Source organism: Cataglyphis hispanica, chromosome 20, assembly GCF_021464435.1.
Source record: "Cataglyphis hispanica isolate Lineage 1 chromosome 20, ULB_Chis1_1.0, whole genome shotgun sequence".
NCBI lineage: Eukaryota > Metazoa > Arthropoda > Insecta > Hymenoptera > Formicidae > Cataglyphis > Cataglyphis hispanica.
This window is the reverse complement of record NC_065973.1, coordinates 1245116-1260402: the sequence shown is the minus strand read 5'-3', so window position 1 is coordinate 1260402 and position 15287 is coordinate 1245116. Positions and strand designations below refer to the sequence as shown.

General features: G+C 27.3%; 2 protein-coding genes across 3 annotated transcripts; both read right to left on the bottom strand.

Moving 5' to 3' along the window:
• Positions 1–492: 492 nt before the first annotated feature.
• LOC126856918 (long-chain fatty acid transport protein 4-like) lies at positions 493–10375 on the bottom strand. The gene is made up of 13 exons (XM_050605936.1): positions 9974–10375; positions 6369–6519; positions 5697–5934; positions 4270–4501; positions 3881–4082; positions 3312–3504; positions 2893–3036; positions 2413–2550; positions 2267–2333; positions 1995–2085; positions 1656–1809; positions 1476–1531; positions 493–1395 (listed from the first exon to the last, which is right to left on the bottom strand). Exons 1-13 carry the CDS (start codon positions 10093–10095, stop codon positions 1300–1302), a joined length of 1884 nt encoding a protein of 627 aa, XP_050461893.1. The 5' UTR covers positions 10096–10375; the 3' UTR covers positions 493–1299.
• A 1413-nt stretch (positions 10376–11788) lies between these two features.
• Positions 11789–14426, bottom strand: LOC126856977 (uncharacterized). Of its 2 annotated transcripts, XM_050606032.1 has the most exons (6): positions 14245–14426; positions 14086–14135; positions 13726–13776; positions 13032–13264; positions 12268–12343; positions 11789–11964 (listed from the first exon to the last, which is right to left on the bottom strand). In XM_050606032.1, the coding sequence occupies exons 1-5, from the start codon at positions 14308–14310 to the stop codon at positions 12306–12308; spliced, it is 438 nt and encodes a 145-aa protein (XP_050461989.1). In that variant the 5' UTR covers positions 14311–14426; the 3' UTR covers positions 11789–11964; positions 12268–12305. The 2 variants fall into 2 exon arrangements, with proteins under 2 accessions (XP_050461989.1, XP_050461990.1); XM_050606033.1 differs by lacking the exon at positions 12268–12343.
• Positions 14427–15287: the final 861 nt, after the last annotated feature.

Genomic DNA, 15287 nt, shown 5'->3' with positions numbered 1-15287 from the left:
TTACATTTTCTGTCTTCTGTTCTATTGAGAATTAAAACTTAATGGAATAATAAAATTAAATTAGAAAAAAGATAATTAGAACCCAGCGCGATAACTTTAACGAATCCGCATCAGAGAAGGAAGAAAAACATAATGTAGAAAAATAGTAATGTAGAGGTTTAAAGTAAAATTCTGATATTTATTATGTGCTGCAGATGGTTCAAAGAAAGAACCGATAGATTTGCTTTAATTTACATGATTTGTTTAAATCGATAAAGTTATATGCGCCTCACTGTGCTGGCTCTGATTGTCTTTTTTCTAACTTAATTTTATGATTTGTTTCCTAAGAGTCTTTATTTATTAAAATTTACCTCTTATCTTATTTTAATAGAATAAATATTGATTCACAAATGATACGCAAGTTATATCAAAATATTATACAATTATACGTTTACAAATTGTGACCTATAAGATCAAGAAATATAAAATTGACTAATATATATATATATATATATATATATATATATATATATATATATATATATACTGTGTTTGTACAGATTTTTTACTGTGTTTGTACAGGTCTTTTTCGTTAAGCTTATTAACAACAATGTATATAAATCTTAACAAATAATTAAAGTTTGGGAACTTAAAAAGATATACAAATAAGTCGATTCCTTATTTAACATTTTTTTTTTCATAATTTTTATTCTTTCTTTATGATATTCATTAAAATTTCTTATGCCTTCTATATTAAGTTTTAATAATTTACAAAAATTATTAAAATTTTGAAATTTGGTATACCAAATTTGATATCAAAAATTTACAAGTGTAAGATAAATCACGATTAAATCTGTTTGCTGAGTTTAAATAAGAGATAATAAAGTATATATAAAATTCAAAAATACTTTCTTCATAATTTTACAAGGCATGTTCAATTTTTAAGGATACTCTTTTATTTTTTTAACAACTTAATAAATTTTTATTATGTGCGTTTACCTATTTTTTCTCAGCTATACATATTTTATTGTGCGTTCAAATAAGTATGATTTTGTAAATAATTCATAAATTATAGAGTATTAATTTTGATTATTATAATCAAAAATTTATATATCATTTTCAAAATAATTTTTGTATACGCGTATTTGCAAAAGAAGACATACATGACAATTAATTGGTCCACAAAATGATGATTATCAAATATTATATGACTAACACACCGGGAAAAAGTTTATAAATTTTTATAACTTTACATCTTGAAATTCAAATTCTGCTTTGTCTTAAAAAGAAAATATGCATCTTTGCTGGAAAACGTGTCAATTATAACCGTATTTTTTCTTCAATGATATCATTGTAATATTTATCAGTCAGCTTGACATAGGTATCATTGTTAAGAAAATAGATCGGATCTTTTACCTGTAAAAATTATTATTGTATGTCATAATTCTCTATAATGAACAAATTACTGTATAAAATAGAATTACTTGTAGACTTACTTTTGTAATATCAAAGGCTTCCCGTTGAAGATCCTTCTTTTTCAATTTGAATGTTCCTGTCAACAAAGGAAACCATTCGCATATTATTATTCATATTTAATAATATTATTTATATTTATTTTACATACATGCTAAATTATCTCGTCTATCGAAATTTTAATGAAAAATTTAAATCTTTACCGGTCATTGGCAGTTCTGACAAAATTCGAACGAAACGAGGTCTGGCATAGGACGGCAAAACTTTCTTCAATTCTTGTCCCAACTCTTCGACATTTAAAGAATTATTTACGTCATATATAGCAACCATTCCCGCTTTACCCTCGTTTCCAGGTACCTAAACATATAATTATAGATAAAAAAGAATATTTATCGTTTCTTTCGACATTTTATTAACATATAATATATGTGCATAAAATAATTATTTATTCGTCTAAATTAAAATAATATTTTGTCTCATATAAATTTTTTCTAAAAATCAAGTGACTAAAGTCGTAATTGATATAATTGCATTTTATTTACCTCGACACCATATACAGTTGCGTCCTTGAGACCTATCACATTACTAATGACAGATTCCACTTCTGAAGTGGCAACATTTTCACCTCGCCACCTAATATTATAATTTCAGGAATGGTATAATAATATTCATCAAATTTATTTTTTTATTTACTCTAGAAATATTTGTAATAATTTAATGATCTTTTATTGAATTCAATTATTCTAGAAATTTTAGTGATTTAAATTATATTTTTTATGCTATATTAAAAAACTGTATGTATAAATATGCGTACCTAAATGTATCACCGATCCTATCTTTAAAGTAAAAATATCCGAGTTCATCCATGACTAAAATATCACCTGTTCAAAAAAAAACTCAGTTAAATGATTCTCAAAATGTTACATAAATAGATTGCGTGCTATCTTATATTATCCTAACCAGAATTAAAAACGCGATCGCCCTTTTTAAAAACATCGTGTATAATCTTCTGCTCTGATGCCTTTTTATCCACATAGCCAGAGAAATCGTTGATCGCTTTTTTTGGATTAATCTTGCCCACGAAAATACCAGGCTCACCTAAACAAATAATATAGTAATAATATATGTACGTATTTTTTATCTGATTTATTTATATATCAAACTATGATTTTCAATATATTTGTCAATTTTTTATAACTAATTTGCCTAATAAAAGGGATATTCTATATTCTAATATTCAAGTAAACTAACAAATTCTTAAAAGAATTATGAGTAAAAACAATCATAAAATTTTATTTCTAGATCTTTTAATTATAATTTTAATAATCAGAGTAATCGGGTAAAATTATATCCTTTACAATAATATGAAAGAAACATATCTACTAAAATTTTAATTCTTTACTCCGATCTTATAAATATGACACTTTCGGTAATACATACCAGGTTCACAAGGTATACAGAGTCCATCTGTTCCTCTCAATAATTCCCCTGTTTCTTCATCAATTTTCAACAAAGCAACAGGATACAAATAATTAGCATATCTTGGTATAAAACCAACAGCACCAGTTTTATTGTTAATGTTGACTGCAAATTATACAAATATTGTATTTTTTTAATATAATAACTACATATTCGATAATTGTAAAATTTTAAGCTAGCATTTATTATTTTTTAGATGTATTCTTACTTTTGAATACGTCAAACAAAAATTAAAACTTTATTATTCTTAAAAAGAATCCATAAATTATGACCAATTTATTAAATTGTTATTGTACTTAATTTATTATTATATTTTAAGAATACTTTGAAAGTGCATTATACATAAAAAAATTTTCTAAAATTAATAGCATACGAATTACCTATGTTTGAGTTTCCTTCGGTGGCTCCATAAAACTCGCCTATTTGTTTTATGCCAAATCTTTTTACAAAAGATTCCCAAATTTGCGGTCTCAGGCCGTTCCCGAACATCAAGCGTACTTTATGTTTTCTGTCGTTTTCATTTGGTGGAACCGTAAGAAGAAAACGACAGACTTCTCCGATATATTGCGCCACCTGAATAAAATTTGTATTATTACTTTGTTATTAGTATTTAAATTTTTTTTTATAACGCATTTAATAAGATGTTTAAAACTAAATTATTGCTTTGAATATTTCTGGTCTCACATTTCTCTCCCTAATAAGTATTTCAAGTTGTTTGATTTACTTTTTGAATAATTTCCAAATCAGAATTATAAATATTAATTGCAGCTCACACAGGAAATTAAATTTTGAGTTATTAAATAAACGCAGAGCCAATTAATTGTATTTATTCTAATTTTTTTTGTCTCAATATTTTTATAAAAGAGAGGTTTTTGAATTTAAGTTTTTAGTAATTAAAGATAAAATTAGATTAAAATATAAAATTGTATAAAAAATAGAATGGTCGTACAGTGCATTCGTAATGGATGCAATCTGACCAAAACTTCGAAGCACTGAATCGCCTGCGTATCACAACGGGCACGCCTCGTAAAAGTGCTTGACCTGCTCCAATTATTCCACCTGCGGTGTGATAAAGAGGTAGAGAGTTGTAAATTCGATCATTGGAGCGTATACGAAGCATTGAGTACACGCCACAGACTATTAACATATATCTGAAAAAAATACGTAATTAATTATTTCTTGATTTATATATATGTGCATATATGTGTAAAACAATATGTATCTGGTATGACAATTTATTTAAAAGCTATTGCCATTTTTTTTACTTAGTATCTTGCATCAGAAAATTCAGTTTTGCATAATCTTTCATGTAAAATTGACCATATCACAAGAGTTTACCTTAAATTATTGATAACGGCAGCCTTCGGCATTCCCGTCGTGCCAGATGTATAAATGTAAATCAATTTGTCCCGGGGAGTGCTATAGTCAAGTTGGACAACGAGGGGTTCGGGATTAATGCTACTCATTCCCATGTTGAGATCTATCGCCTCTTCTAGAACCGGTGTGTTTGCCAATTCCGACCATTGGTAAAGTCCGATGTCGGGTATTTTACTCTTAATGTCACGAATCGCTGCACACGATACGGTTTAATAAGCAATATAAACAAGTTTTAAGTTCACATTCATAAATAAAGAATTTAGAAAGCGGTATTTATCAAAAAAAATTTTATGATTACGAAAGTCGAGAGACACAGATAAAAATGTTCAAACATTAAAGGTAACGCAATATTGAAATTTTGTCTACAGATTTTGATCCGCGCAAAGCGATTGAAAAAATTTTGGGATATTTATAATATGTCTCTGATATATCGAGAAACAATCTTTATTTTCCTAAAAAAGATATTATTTATTGTTAGCATATCATCTTATTTTACGATCAGGTGTCTCTTGAAAATGTAATATTTGTTTATATTACAATATATTTATTTATTAGCAAAATATATAAACGATACAATACGAATTTCTTTTTAAATGAAGTGTATTAAAAAAGAATATGTATAAAAATTTTTCAAAGTGATTCTGTAGATATAATAGTGATATGAAAAAAAGAGACTATATGCTTTTTATTTTAATATGCACTTGTCAATAAAATTATTGCATATATAATTTCATGTCATTCGCACAACTTCAAATAAGCATAACTCCGTCAAAAATTATCGTGTTTGAAAAATTTCTTTTCATTCTCAAAGCTTAAAGTCTATTTTAAAAAGCATTTGTCAGATTTTGAATTTATTCTCACCTCCTTCCGCCGTCTTTTCAAAAGTAAGAACATATTATGTCTCCAAAGAGTAATAATTTATAATTTGACGCATTTCACGGAGTAGAATGAATTTTTTTCGCAAATCTCATGATAATCATCATAAAATATTGTAAAATATTTCTTTGCAAATTAAAAAAAAAAATGTTTGTACAATTTTTTCGCGGAGTTACAAGGTTTGTTAACCGCTAGCATTAACATTACTCGATGCGCAACAAGAAGAGATTGGTCGGATTTGAAGCATCGTATGCGTGTGCATTTAAGCTTAAGAATAAAAAATTTTTCAAATACGACAATTTTTGACAGTTATTTTGCAAAATTTAACATGCAAAATTTTAACATAAAATTACATATATAATTTTGTTAACATATTGTGGAGTGTAGTTCGTTTTAACGAGTAAATAGCGAAGAAATATATGTTCCATGTTTAGAAATGAAACTTTGCCTTCTTTCTGCTTTCAAGTCACGGAGTTTTAACTATTTAAAATGTAAATAAAAAAAAATCTTACCATCCTTGAATTCAGACCCAAAGATGATAGCTTTACAACCGGCAGCATTAATGCTATGTAGGAGCATGTCATGACGGAGGTTGGTATTGATGAGAGCCGCTACGAAACCGGCCTTACTAAGACCCAACCAGATACCGATGTATTCAGGACAATTTTCCATAACTATAGCTATACTGTCGAATTGAGAAAACGGTCTGGTGCGAAAGTAACGTCCGATACGATTACTGAAGTGCTCCAGCTGTATGTATGTCATTAGAACGTTGATGATTATTATATAATATAATATTTTTTTATACTATCGCCACTTTAATAATTTGTAGGTAAGGCAACTAGTAAAATTTTTCATCTAGAATTTTTAATCGTTCTCTTTTCATTTTTTTAAACGCAATTTCTTTGAAAAGCGTATTAAAAAAATTTGTTTTAACTGACATTCCAACATTTAAAACTTGAAAAATTTATTAATTTTTGGAATTATTATTTAAATTCTTCTTTTTTGAAGATAGGATTGCAGCGAAAAATTTGCATTTATGTATTGAAACCGTAATCACTAATCTAATAGATCAATCAATTAAATCTAATAGGTTTGCCTTGACAATAATTGACACAAGTGCTAAATGCGCAGTATGGTGCACACGTACGAATGCATACGACCTATCTCTTGACTGAACTTACCTCTTCATATGTCCATTTTTTATTCTCGAATATGTAAGCAATTCTTTTCGGATGAGCTGCTGCATATTTTGAGAAAACTTTTGCGACGGTGTATTCACGCTTTTCCCACCACCAAAGAAGAATATTGACTTGAAGAAATCGGTAAGCACCTCTATACAAATACAGAAATTTACATTTTATTATATAATTCAATAACAAATTTTTTTTTTATTTAGCTCATAATCTCAGTTTTTGCGTATAGAATTTTTATCACTTATCGATAGCCTTCTAATATGTCAATAACTATTGTTAAACGAAAAGATAATGCCCAACAATATTCTATTTATTGTTGAAAATTTAATATTTTATTACTTTTATAATAACATTTTTTAATTAATATAATTTAAATAATATAATTTTTTTTTAATTAATATAATTTTTACTTCTCTCTCTCTTTCGTTTTTCTTCTTCCTCTCTTTATCTTCTTTTTTTATAATGTGATGTAACATTAATTACTTCGAAAAAAAATGAAAACCAAAAAATTAAATATGACTTGCAAAGAAAGGAATGATTATGTATCGATTTCTTCGACATTTTTTTTCCAAGAAGGAAATAAAGAGAACAAAAAGGCAAAAGAACGTTACATATTTTTTTAATTAATAATACGTTCTTTGCTTGCCTAACATAATATCTTTTTCTCTCTTTGCAATTGGTTAATATCCATACACGACATGCACGTCGTATATCACGCGAATGCAATTGCTCTATTATTGCTACTTTAATACCTGACAAGATATGAGAAATATAAACCGTTGCAATTTCTACGTAAGATATCTCTAGAAAATCGATCATAATTTCTCAATTATTATAATTAATTCTGTTTTTTTATTTAAAAAAAAAATATTTTAGATTAAACTGTTACTTATTATTAGATTTTTATTATTGATTACTTTATAATTGAATATTAATGTCTAATTTTATTAATAATAAACACATTAAAAGATATTTATTATCAATTTATATATAATTCTAAATAATAATATAATTGATAAAACAATAAATTTTTGTAATATCACCAAAAAAGTGTAAAATTTAGTAACTTTAATTTTAATTTTTGTTATTATGATAATATTAAAACAATCATAAATTGCAGTTAGAAAATAATTCTGATAATTACCGTTATAAAATTTGCATGTAAAAATTTTTTTATATATTTTGCATGTTAACAATTTACAACAAAAATGAGAGGAAAAAGAGTAGAAAACTAAGATATCCTACTTTTTTCTCACAATACGCCTACAAAAGCCTTGAATTAATATTATGTGAATTTCTTTGATTATTTAGCGCTATAAATAAAAAGCACATGCGCATATAATTCTCGTAATGCGATCTTTGCACCAATGGCACGTAATATTCCGCATGACCAATACAATGCACATAATATATGTATAATATATTATTGAAATGAAAGCAATTAGAGATTATTCCGCACGTGACACTCGTATCATATATACAATTATCTCTGTTGGAATGTTATGCGTGTCATTTATGTGAAAATTAATACATGTAAAAATAATACAGAAATTGACAGATTCAAAAGCAAAAAAAAGGAATTTAACATTTTAAAGGCGCTTTAAATAAAAAAATTAAGCTAAGAATATTTATTTTAAAAGACCAAAAAATATATTTCTTCTTATAGATTGCAAAAGAACATATCTCCAAGTATGAAATTTATGTATATAGCATGTAGAGCAAAGTGCAATATATTGTTTAAAAATATTTATTTTTATCTGTATGATATATTTGCTATTAGCTCTTATATCTCTCTTTCCTCTCTCTCTCTCTCTCTCTCTCTCTCTCTCTCTCTCTCTCTTTCACTCTCACTTTCTTTTTCTCTTTCTCTTTCTCATTCTGTCTTTCTCTATTTATCTCTTTAAGTAAATTTATCTGCATAAACTATTACTTTTTCGATTAATAGCATCAAGTATCAAAATAGCGTATTAAATTAAATTAAAAAACAATATGAAAGAAAACAATTTTTATACAATGTAAAACTTAAAATATTAAATATTTTAAATAATTTAAATTTTTATTTCTTTATCGAAGTAAATATAAAATATTATTAAGCCAATCAATAGTTGGTTAACAGATTAATATTAACAAATTAACATTAACAGATGCTAACAATGCACAAAGTAAATTATACAAATTATTTCATAATGGGAAGTTATAATACAATAAAAAAAATGAAGAGTTTCTGGAGAGCACTTGTTAGTTCCCCTATGTTTCACGCGTGTTACATTCTAATGTCAAACGAAGCATTAAAGCGAATGCAACGAGCAATCATGCATCCCGGGCAATGAAAGCAAATTATTAATCCATAATATAATGTAAAGCACGAAAGCCTCTTGTAACTTTAAACGAAGCTATATGTGTGCGAAATACTCCGAGCATTCACGCGCGCGAAAATTCTTCAATATATGCATAAAAAAAGTTATATAATATAAATTTTTAGATGAAGCAGAAAGGGAGAGAGAAACGGAGAGAAATTCATATAAACGTGAATCTAAAAACTTTTTTTCAAATTATAAACATTTTTTATTTACAACAGATTTTGATAAGAATGCTTCATTACAGAAATTGTTGGAAATGATTTTCTGCCGCATCAATGCATGTCTCGCATCGATGTCTCATGAATTGTCGAAAACGTTCAAAAATTTTCAAAAGATTTTATTTTGTCATACGAAATGATAATAATCGAAATACTTTTACAGTAACAACAGGAGTATCATAAACAAGAATTTACGTTGATTCTAATTTTAGAACTCATACTAACTCATCACTAACAGACTCATTCGATAAATATTATTATATTTTCCTTCTATTAGAAGATAAATAGAGAAAGAAAAAGAGAGAGATAATCCATGAACTCGTATCGACGATACGAGGCATGTTGTTTTGTAAATAAATATTATTTATAATCTGGAAAGACAGAGGACAGTGCACGTTTAAATGACTTTTTATCATCTTTATAATAAATAAACTAGAGTACGCTTCTAAAATTTGGCCATCTATTTCTCATATATATATATCTATTTTATTAATTTCGCAATCTGCAACAATTATTTTATCAAAAAATTAAATTTACTTGCATTAATATAAATTTAGAAATATAAATTTATATATATACTATATATATATATATATATATATATATATATATATAAATTATTTTATTTAATTGTATTATTAATATTGACGTAACAAAAACATACATCTTGGAGCAAACTTGTTGAAAAAAATTGAACAATTATCATTATTTCATATTTTGAATTACACCACAAAGAGAATTTCTCTGAAAGAGAGAGACAGAGAGAAAGAGAAAGATAAAAATAAGAAAAGGTATAAATAACAGAAGTAAAAAAAAAAAAAAAAAATTATATCTCTAAATGTCAAATCCTCTAACCTGTTCTCTATCTCTTAAGTATTAAAAAAAATAGCAGATCTAAATTCGTATCTAATTATACGCTAAATAGAGCATCTGTATCTGTCCTCTCTCTCTCTCTCTCTCTCTCTCTGTCGCCCATCATATATCTTGACATGTCTTGACATTTATTTATACTCACAAAAGATCTCTAGGCAATGTCTTATAGAGCATGTACATAACTCGCCGACGACTTCCGGTAAGGAGAAAGCCGACGAGCAGGATGCTCAGCGCGATGATAACAGCCTGGTAGAATTCTGTCATTATTATTTTCCGCACGTTTTCTCGTCTTCCTTCAACTCGATAATTAACAGTTTACGACTCAGAAATGGCGCCAGCGTCAACTGGTTGGTCGCGTTGACTGACAAACGCCGGTCGTGAAAACGCTCTGGCTTGGTTCCACACGAGAACTGATAAATGCGGATGTCACGATACGACTGAAACGAAACTGAAGAATGACTTCGACATATAGTCTGTAGTCCGTGTCTCCCCACGTCTATGGTACAGACTGATCCGTGCAACATTAGTAATAGTAATCATCGGAATTCTACTAGCTGCCCTACGAGACTACTCTGAGGTGGGAATGATAAAGCTGATAAAGCACACTGCAATGCATCACACATGCGCAAAGTCTTTGCGAAAGCTAAGCTTCCGAAGGCGGGTGCTCCGAAAAGCAAGGAGATGAAAGTACATTTCAGCCTTTCTTAATTAACATGCGCTAGATTCTCTTGAAATAATTTTAATCAAATAAACAGAGTTCTCTATAAATTTTTTCTAAAATTACTCGAGTCGATGAAAATTTTAAACAAATTAATTAATTGCTTTTGTCTTACCTTTCAATTGTGCTTTCTTCTCATTGCCAATATGATTTAAAAATACAGAAATTTTTAATACCATAAATTGATAATTGATAAAATAATTTACTGATCATTGTGTTAGCATTAATCAATGATATCATTTCGCACTCTCATTGCAATTTGTAGGTCACCGCATTATATAAAACTCGTTATGTATAACGTTGCTCTGTAATGCATTTGTTTTCCATTGCAAAATTTAATGAGTTACATCGACCAATGAAATTAAAGAATTAATTGTGTTTGTAACTTCTTGGCTAGATAACCCGAAGTTTTTTCTTTGCCTATTATGCTTATATGCATTTATTTGTACAATTAATTGTTATTTAGTAAATATTTTAAATGTACAAAAAAGTTTGCTTATTTTATATTACTTTATTATATTTTTAATTTATGTTACTGTTTCAAAAAAGATTTTTTCCTCAAGATAAAATAAAAATGAATTTTGAAAAATTTATTAAAGTGAAAATAATATTAAGAATAAATAAATAATTATTGTGATATAAATCTTACATCAAGTCGCAGACATCAATCCTACTTAATCCTACATAAATCTCACAGCTGTGATATTTAAATACGCGAGATAAACTTTGTTTTTCAACACAAAAGACTTGCATGTTTTAAAGCAGAACCTTTATAAATGCCAATACGAGCTTATTAAGACTTACTAAGACATAACATGATTTGTGCAGATTATACTCACGATACATACGCTTGCATTTTTCGAAAAAAATACGCGATAAGGAAGATATTGATACGCATATCATTTTATATTTTTTGACATTAAAAAGGATATTATTTAATACATTGTATATAAGAATCTTTTTTATATATTATTTTATTAAAAAAATATGAAAATAAAACGCAAAAAAAACATTAGAATAGAATAAAAAAAATAATTTATGCTTAAATAATGCTTTTATATAAATAAAGATAATCCTCTTGATAACGTGAAATAATTAAAGACAATGTATTCTGTTTCTAACTTTTATATATCTATGTAAAAGTTACAAACTGAATATATTGCTGTCATTTTTCAATTATTTCATTGTGCAAAATTATTATAAGCAAATACATCTTTTCGATGTAGAAGAACAACGAGATTTACACAAAAATAATAGAAGATGTATTTATATATACAGAGACTATTTTATATTAAATATAATACATATAATTAATGGAAACAATTTATGGAAACAAAATATTTATGTACAACGACAATAGATTGACAGTCCTTCAGCCAAGCATCACGTTCACGTGTACTTCACGACGATGGATACTGAAATAAATAAAAAAATAAGGTTGAAAATTCTTCACATCACACAAATATATAAACACATTTGACGATGATTATATAATGAAACCGCAAGTTATTACGATATTAAAACATAGAAAATATGATAAAAAGAAGTGAGCGTAGACAGAAAATTTTGATATATGTGCGCATGGTACATTGCAAATTACGCATGAACATTAAGTAGCACAATAAAAATACTTTAACGGCTTTCAAATACGATTATTATAGCCTCTGAATAAAAACGTTATTATACAGAGTTCAGGGAAAATGTGAAAAGTCATGTACCTTACAGTGAATGATTGAGGCTCGAAACATCGTACTCGCTATCTGAGAACCAGGTAAAGCACCATGATGTCCAAAACTGAAACCGACGCGCTAATCTAACTAGATAGTACCCCAAAGATTGACTAAATTGATCTAATATTCATATTTCAAGCTTTAAAAATTATGATATTTTGCTTCAAAAAATAAACAGAAAGTGTCCCACGTTTATAAATATAAAAACTGCCAAGAAATTGTGAAAATTTATAAGAAATGTACAGAACTAATAGAATAAAATAGAACGAAATAGAATCATGTACGAAATAAATTTGATACAAGAATCTACATACATTACTGAATTCCAAGCTTGCTCTCATGTAGAAAACAAGCATCTATCTGTCAATTATTCACGCTTCTTAACTTATTTTATAAATTTTGTATCATTCTTTTATAGACTTTAGATACAAGTCTTCTATACGTCACTTTCGATCTAATAATAAAGCATCAGGTACTTCAATATTTGATTATTTATGCAGCATATTATGTTCTTGCGTAACAGATGTTATAAAAAAAATCATAGAGAAGAAATCGTAAGAAAAGATTACGAAAAAAAGTAAACACGCGTATTCAAATTATGTGATATAAAAAAATTACGTAATTGATCAAAAAAATATTTAAAGATATTGAAAAACGTACGTTAGACGTTAGATTGTTAGATATTATGTGAACAAAAGATGTTCATGCTTTATATTATCGCGCTCTGTTCGCACGTTAATATTATTTCCTACCAACAATGAAAAGCACGATCGTCACAGTGATGCTGATAATGATAATCCTTGATTTCACATTTTGCAGCCACGCTTTTCGTTGTGCTCTCCTCGCGGCTTCCCTAAACTCGTTACCAGTCATGTTCAGACGATCGCTCGCCTCCTGCAAATCCTCCAGTCTTTCGCCACGATCCATCACTTTTTGAACATTATCTCGCATTATATCTGCTACTCCCTGGATTTGCAGCTTGACGCTTTAAATAAAACAGATATTTATTAATCGTTTAGTAGTGATAATTGCATATATCACATGCACGATTAAGTAATTTAAAATTCAAATTAAGCATTACATTTTAATTTATAAATAGGCATACTGTAAATATAATAATAAAATATTCAGTAATAATAAAGTTCCATTATGACAATTATGATGCGTATAATAATGTTACAAAAAAAATGCACGACCATTACTCGAATTATATTACCGGTGACGACGTGAAACAAATCTTATAAGTAGTCAAATGTTAGTACTTTTAAAAATCCTGTAGATATTTTAGAAATGCTATTTGTTCGTTCAGGAAAAAATCAGTCTCAAAACTTTTAGACAGACCATATTCTATTTAAAAGTATTTTAATTTTAGACAATATATATATTTCCTTCGCGCGCAAATATTTATTTCAATTTTTAAAATGTAAAAAGTATATTATGGCTGACCTATCCATTTTATTGTCAACTTTTTCTTGCCCATTTGATGTGCCCGGCCGGCTGCAATTGTATATCATATATTAATACATACGAATATATTGCAACAACTTTTGGAAAAATATTGCAAGAGCCAAATTTATCAGAGGTAATACTTTAATAAACAAAAAGGTAAATTTATAATCAAATTAATAATTTAAAACAGAAATAAAAGTAGTATTTAAGATTAACTGTATAATTATTATTATTTTGTCAAACAGACATTTCTATTAATTTTTGTATAGTTTTTTATAAAAATTGGCTCTTACAACACTTTTACAGAAATATTCTTAATTAATCACAAGTAATTATAAATTAAATTTTCTATCTTACGTAAATAACATTTCCTCATCGTAATCGCTGTCATGCTCCAATAGCGTCTCCTGTGAAACAACAGCACAAACATATGTCAAATTTCCCGCCAAATACGCCGACATTTCAAGGCATTGCGTGTTCTTCGTGCACGCCAATACAGTGATGAAGGATACTCACTTTTTCATCTTTATTTGCAGCTTCAATGTCCTCTTTACCTAAGCTGAGTTTACCGGATGACAGCATGACCTCAGGAAAATAGAGGCACGCGTTATACGCGGATTACAAATAATCGATTCGCACAACTAAATGATTTCTTTCACCATTCAAAATTTAACCATCCACGAATACTCAGCCATTTTGACAGAAACCATTCTGTTTTACCGGCTTTGTAACATATTACAGCAAAGAAGTATTTCGTAAAGCAATTTACATATACAAGGAATAAAATGACATATTCTTAATAAAATAAGTTTATGCATTATATATGCAAACTGCAAATAATCAATTTTCAAATTTAAATAATTTCTTTTACTGCTCAGAATTGAATTGTCTATGGATACAGTCATTTTAACAGAAATCATCCTGTTCGACCGGTTTTGTGACAGATACATTCAGACAATGCATAGACTGTAAATCAATATATAGCAGAAGACAATATCTCTCACAGAGCAGTTTAAAAAAAAAATTTATTTTATTTTCTGATAATATTCTCAAACAATCTCATTTTATATTAAACAAATCTAATAATTTCAATATACTTTTGATTTAAAATATATTTTATTTAATACAACACACACTAATTTTTAAAATGATATGATAAATAAATAATTAAGGTTTCCTTCAACACTTAGACTTATATTGTGTTTAAAAAGATAGTAGTATTATTTTTGACATGTCATTTTATTTTGAACATTTATATTCAATTACAGAAAAATACATAGTATATGCGCAAACAATAAAAAAAAATAATTTGATTGTCATATAGACGTGCAGGGATTCGCAAGAAACATTGTAGTACAATAAATGAATATTTTATAAATCTCTTATATACACGATTAAGATTTTGAAATAATTAAATAATTAATCTACAATAAAGAGGAAAGTATAATAATATCTAATTTTCATAAAACTATTATATATTTTTGTTATTGTAAATAAATAATTTTCGCGTTTATATATAAAGAGAGAATAGAAGTCATATGTATAAATAATTATGAGAC

Coding starts and splice junctions, on each gene's coding strand:
- LOC126856977 (XM_050606032.1), bottom strand. CDS start 14,310: ATGCTGTCATCCGGTAAACTCAGCTTAGGTAAAGAGGACATTGAAGCT. Junction 14,136..14,244: donor CTGCAAATAAAGATGAAAAA/GTGAGTATCCTT, acceptor GTTGTTTCACAG/GAGACGCTATTGGAGCATGA. Junction 12,344..13,031: donor GATCGTGCTTTTCATTGTTG/GTAGGAAATAAT, acceptor CGTCGGTTTCAG/TTTTGGACATCATGGTGCTT.
- LOC126856918 (XM_050605936.1), bottom strand. CDS start 10,095: ATGACAGAATTCTACCAGGCTGTTATCATCGCGCTGAGCATCCTGCTC. Junction 3,037..3,311: donor CGAAGGAAACTCAAACATAG/GTAATTCGTATG, acceptor TATAATTTGCAG/TCAACATTAACAATAAAACT. Junction 1,532..1,655: donor GTCAGAACTGCCAATGACCG/GTAAAGATTTAA, acceptor CTTTGTTGACAG/GAACATTCAAATTGAAAAAG.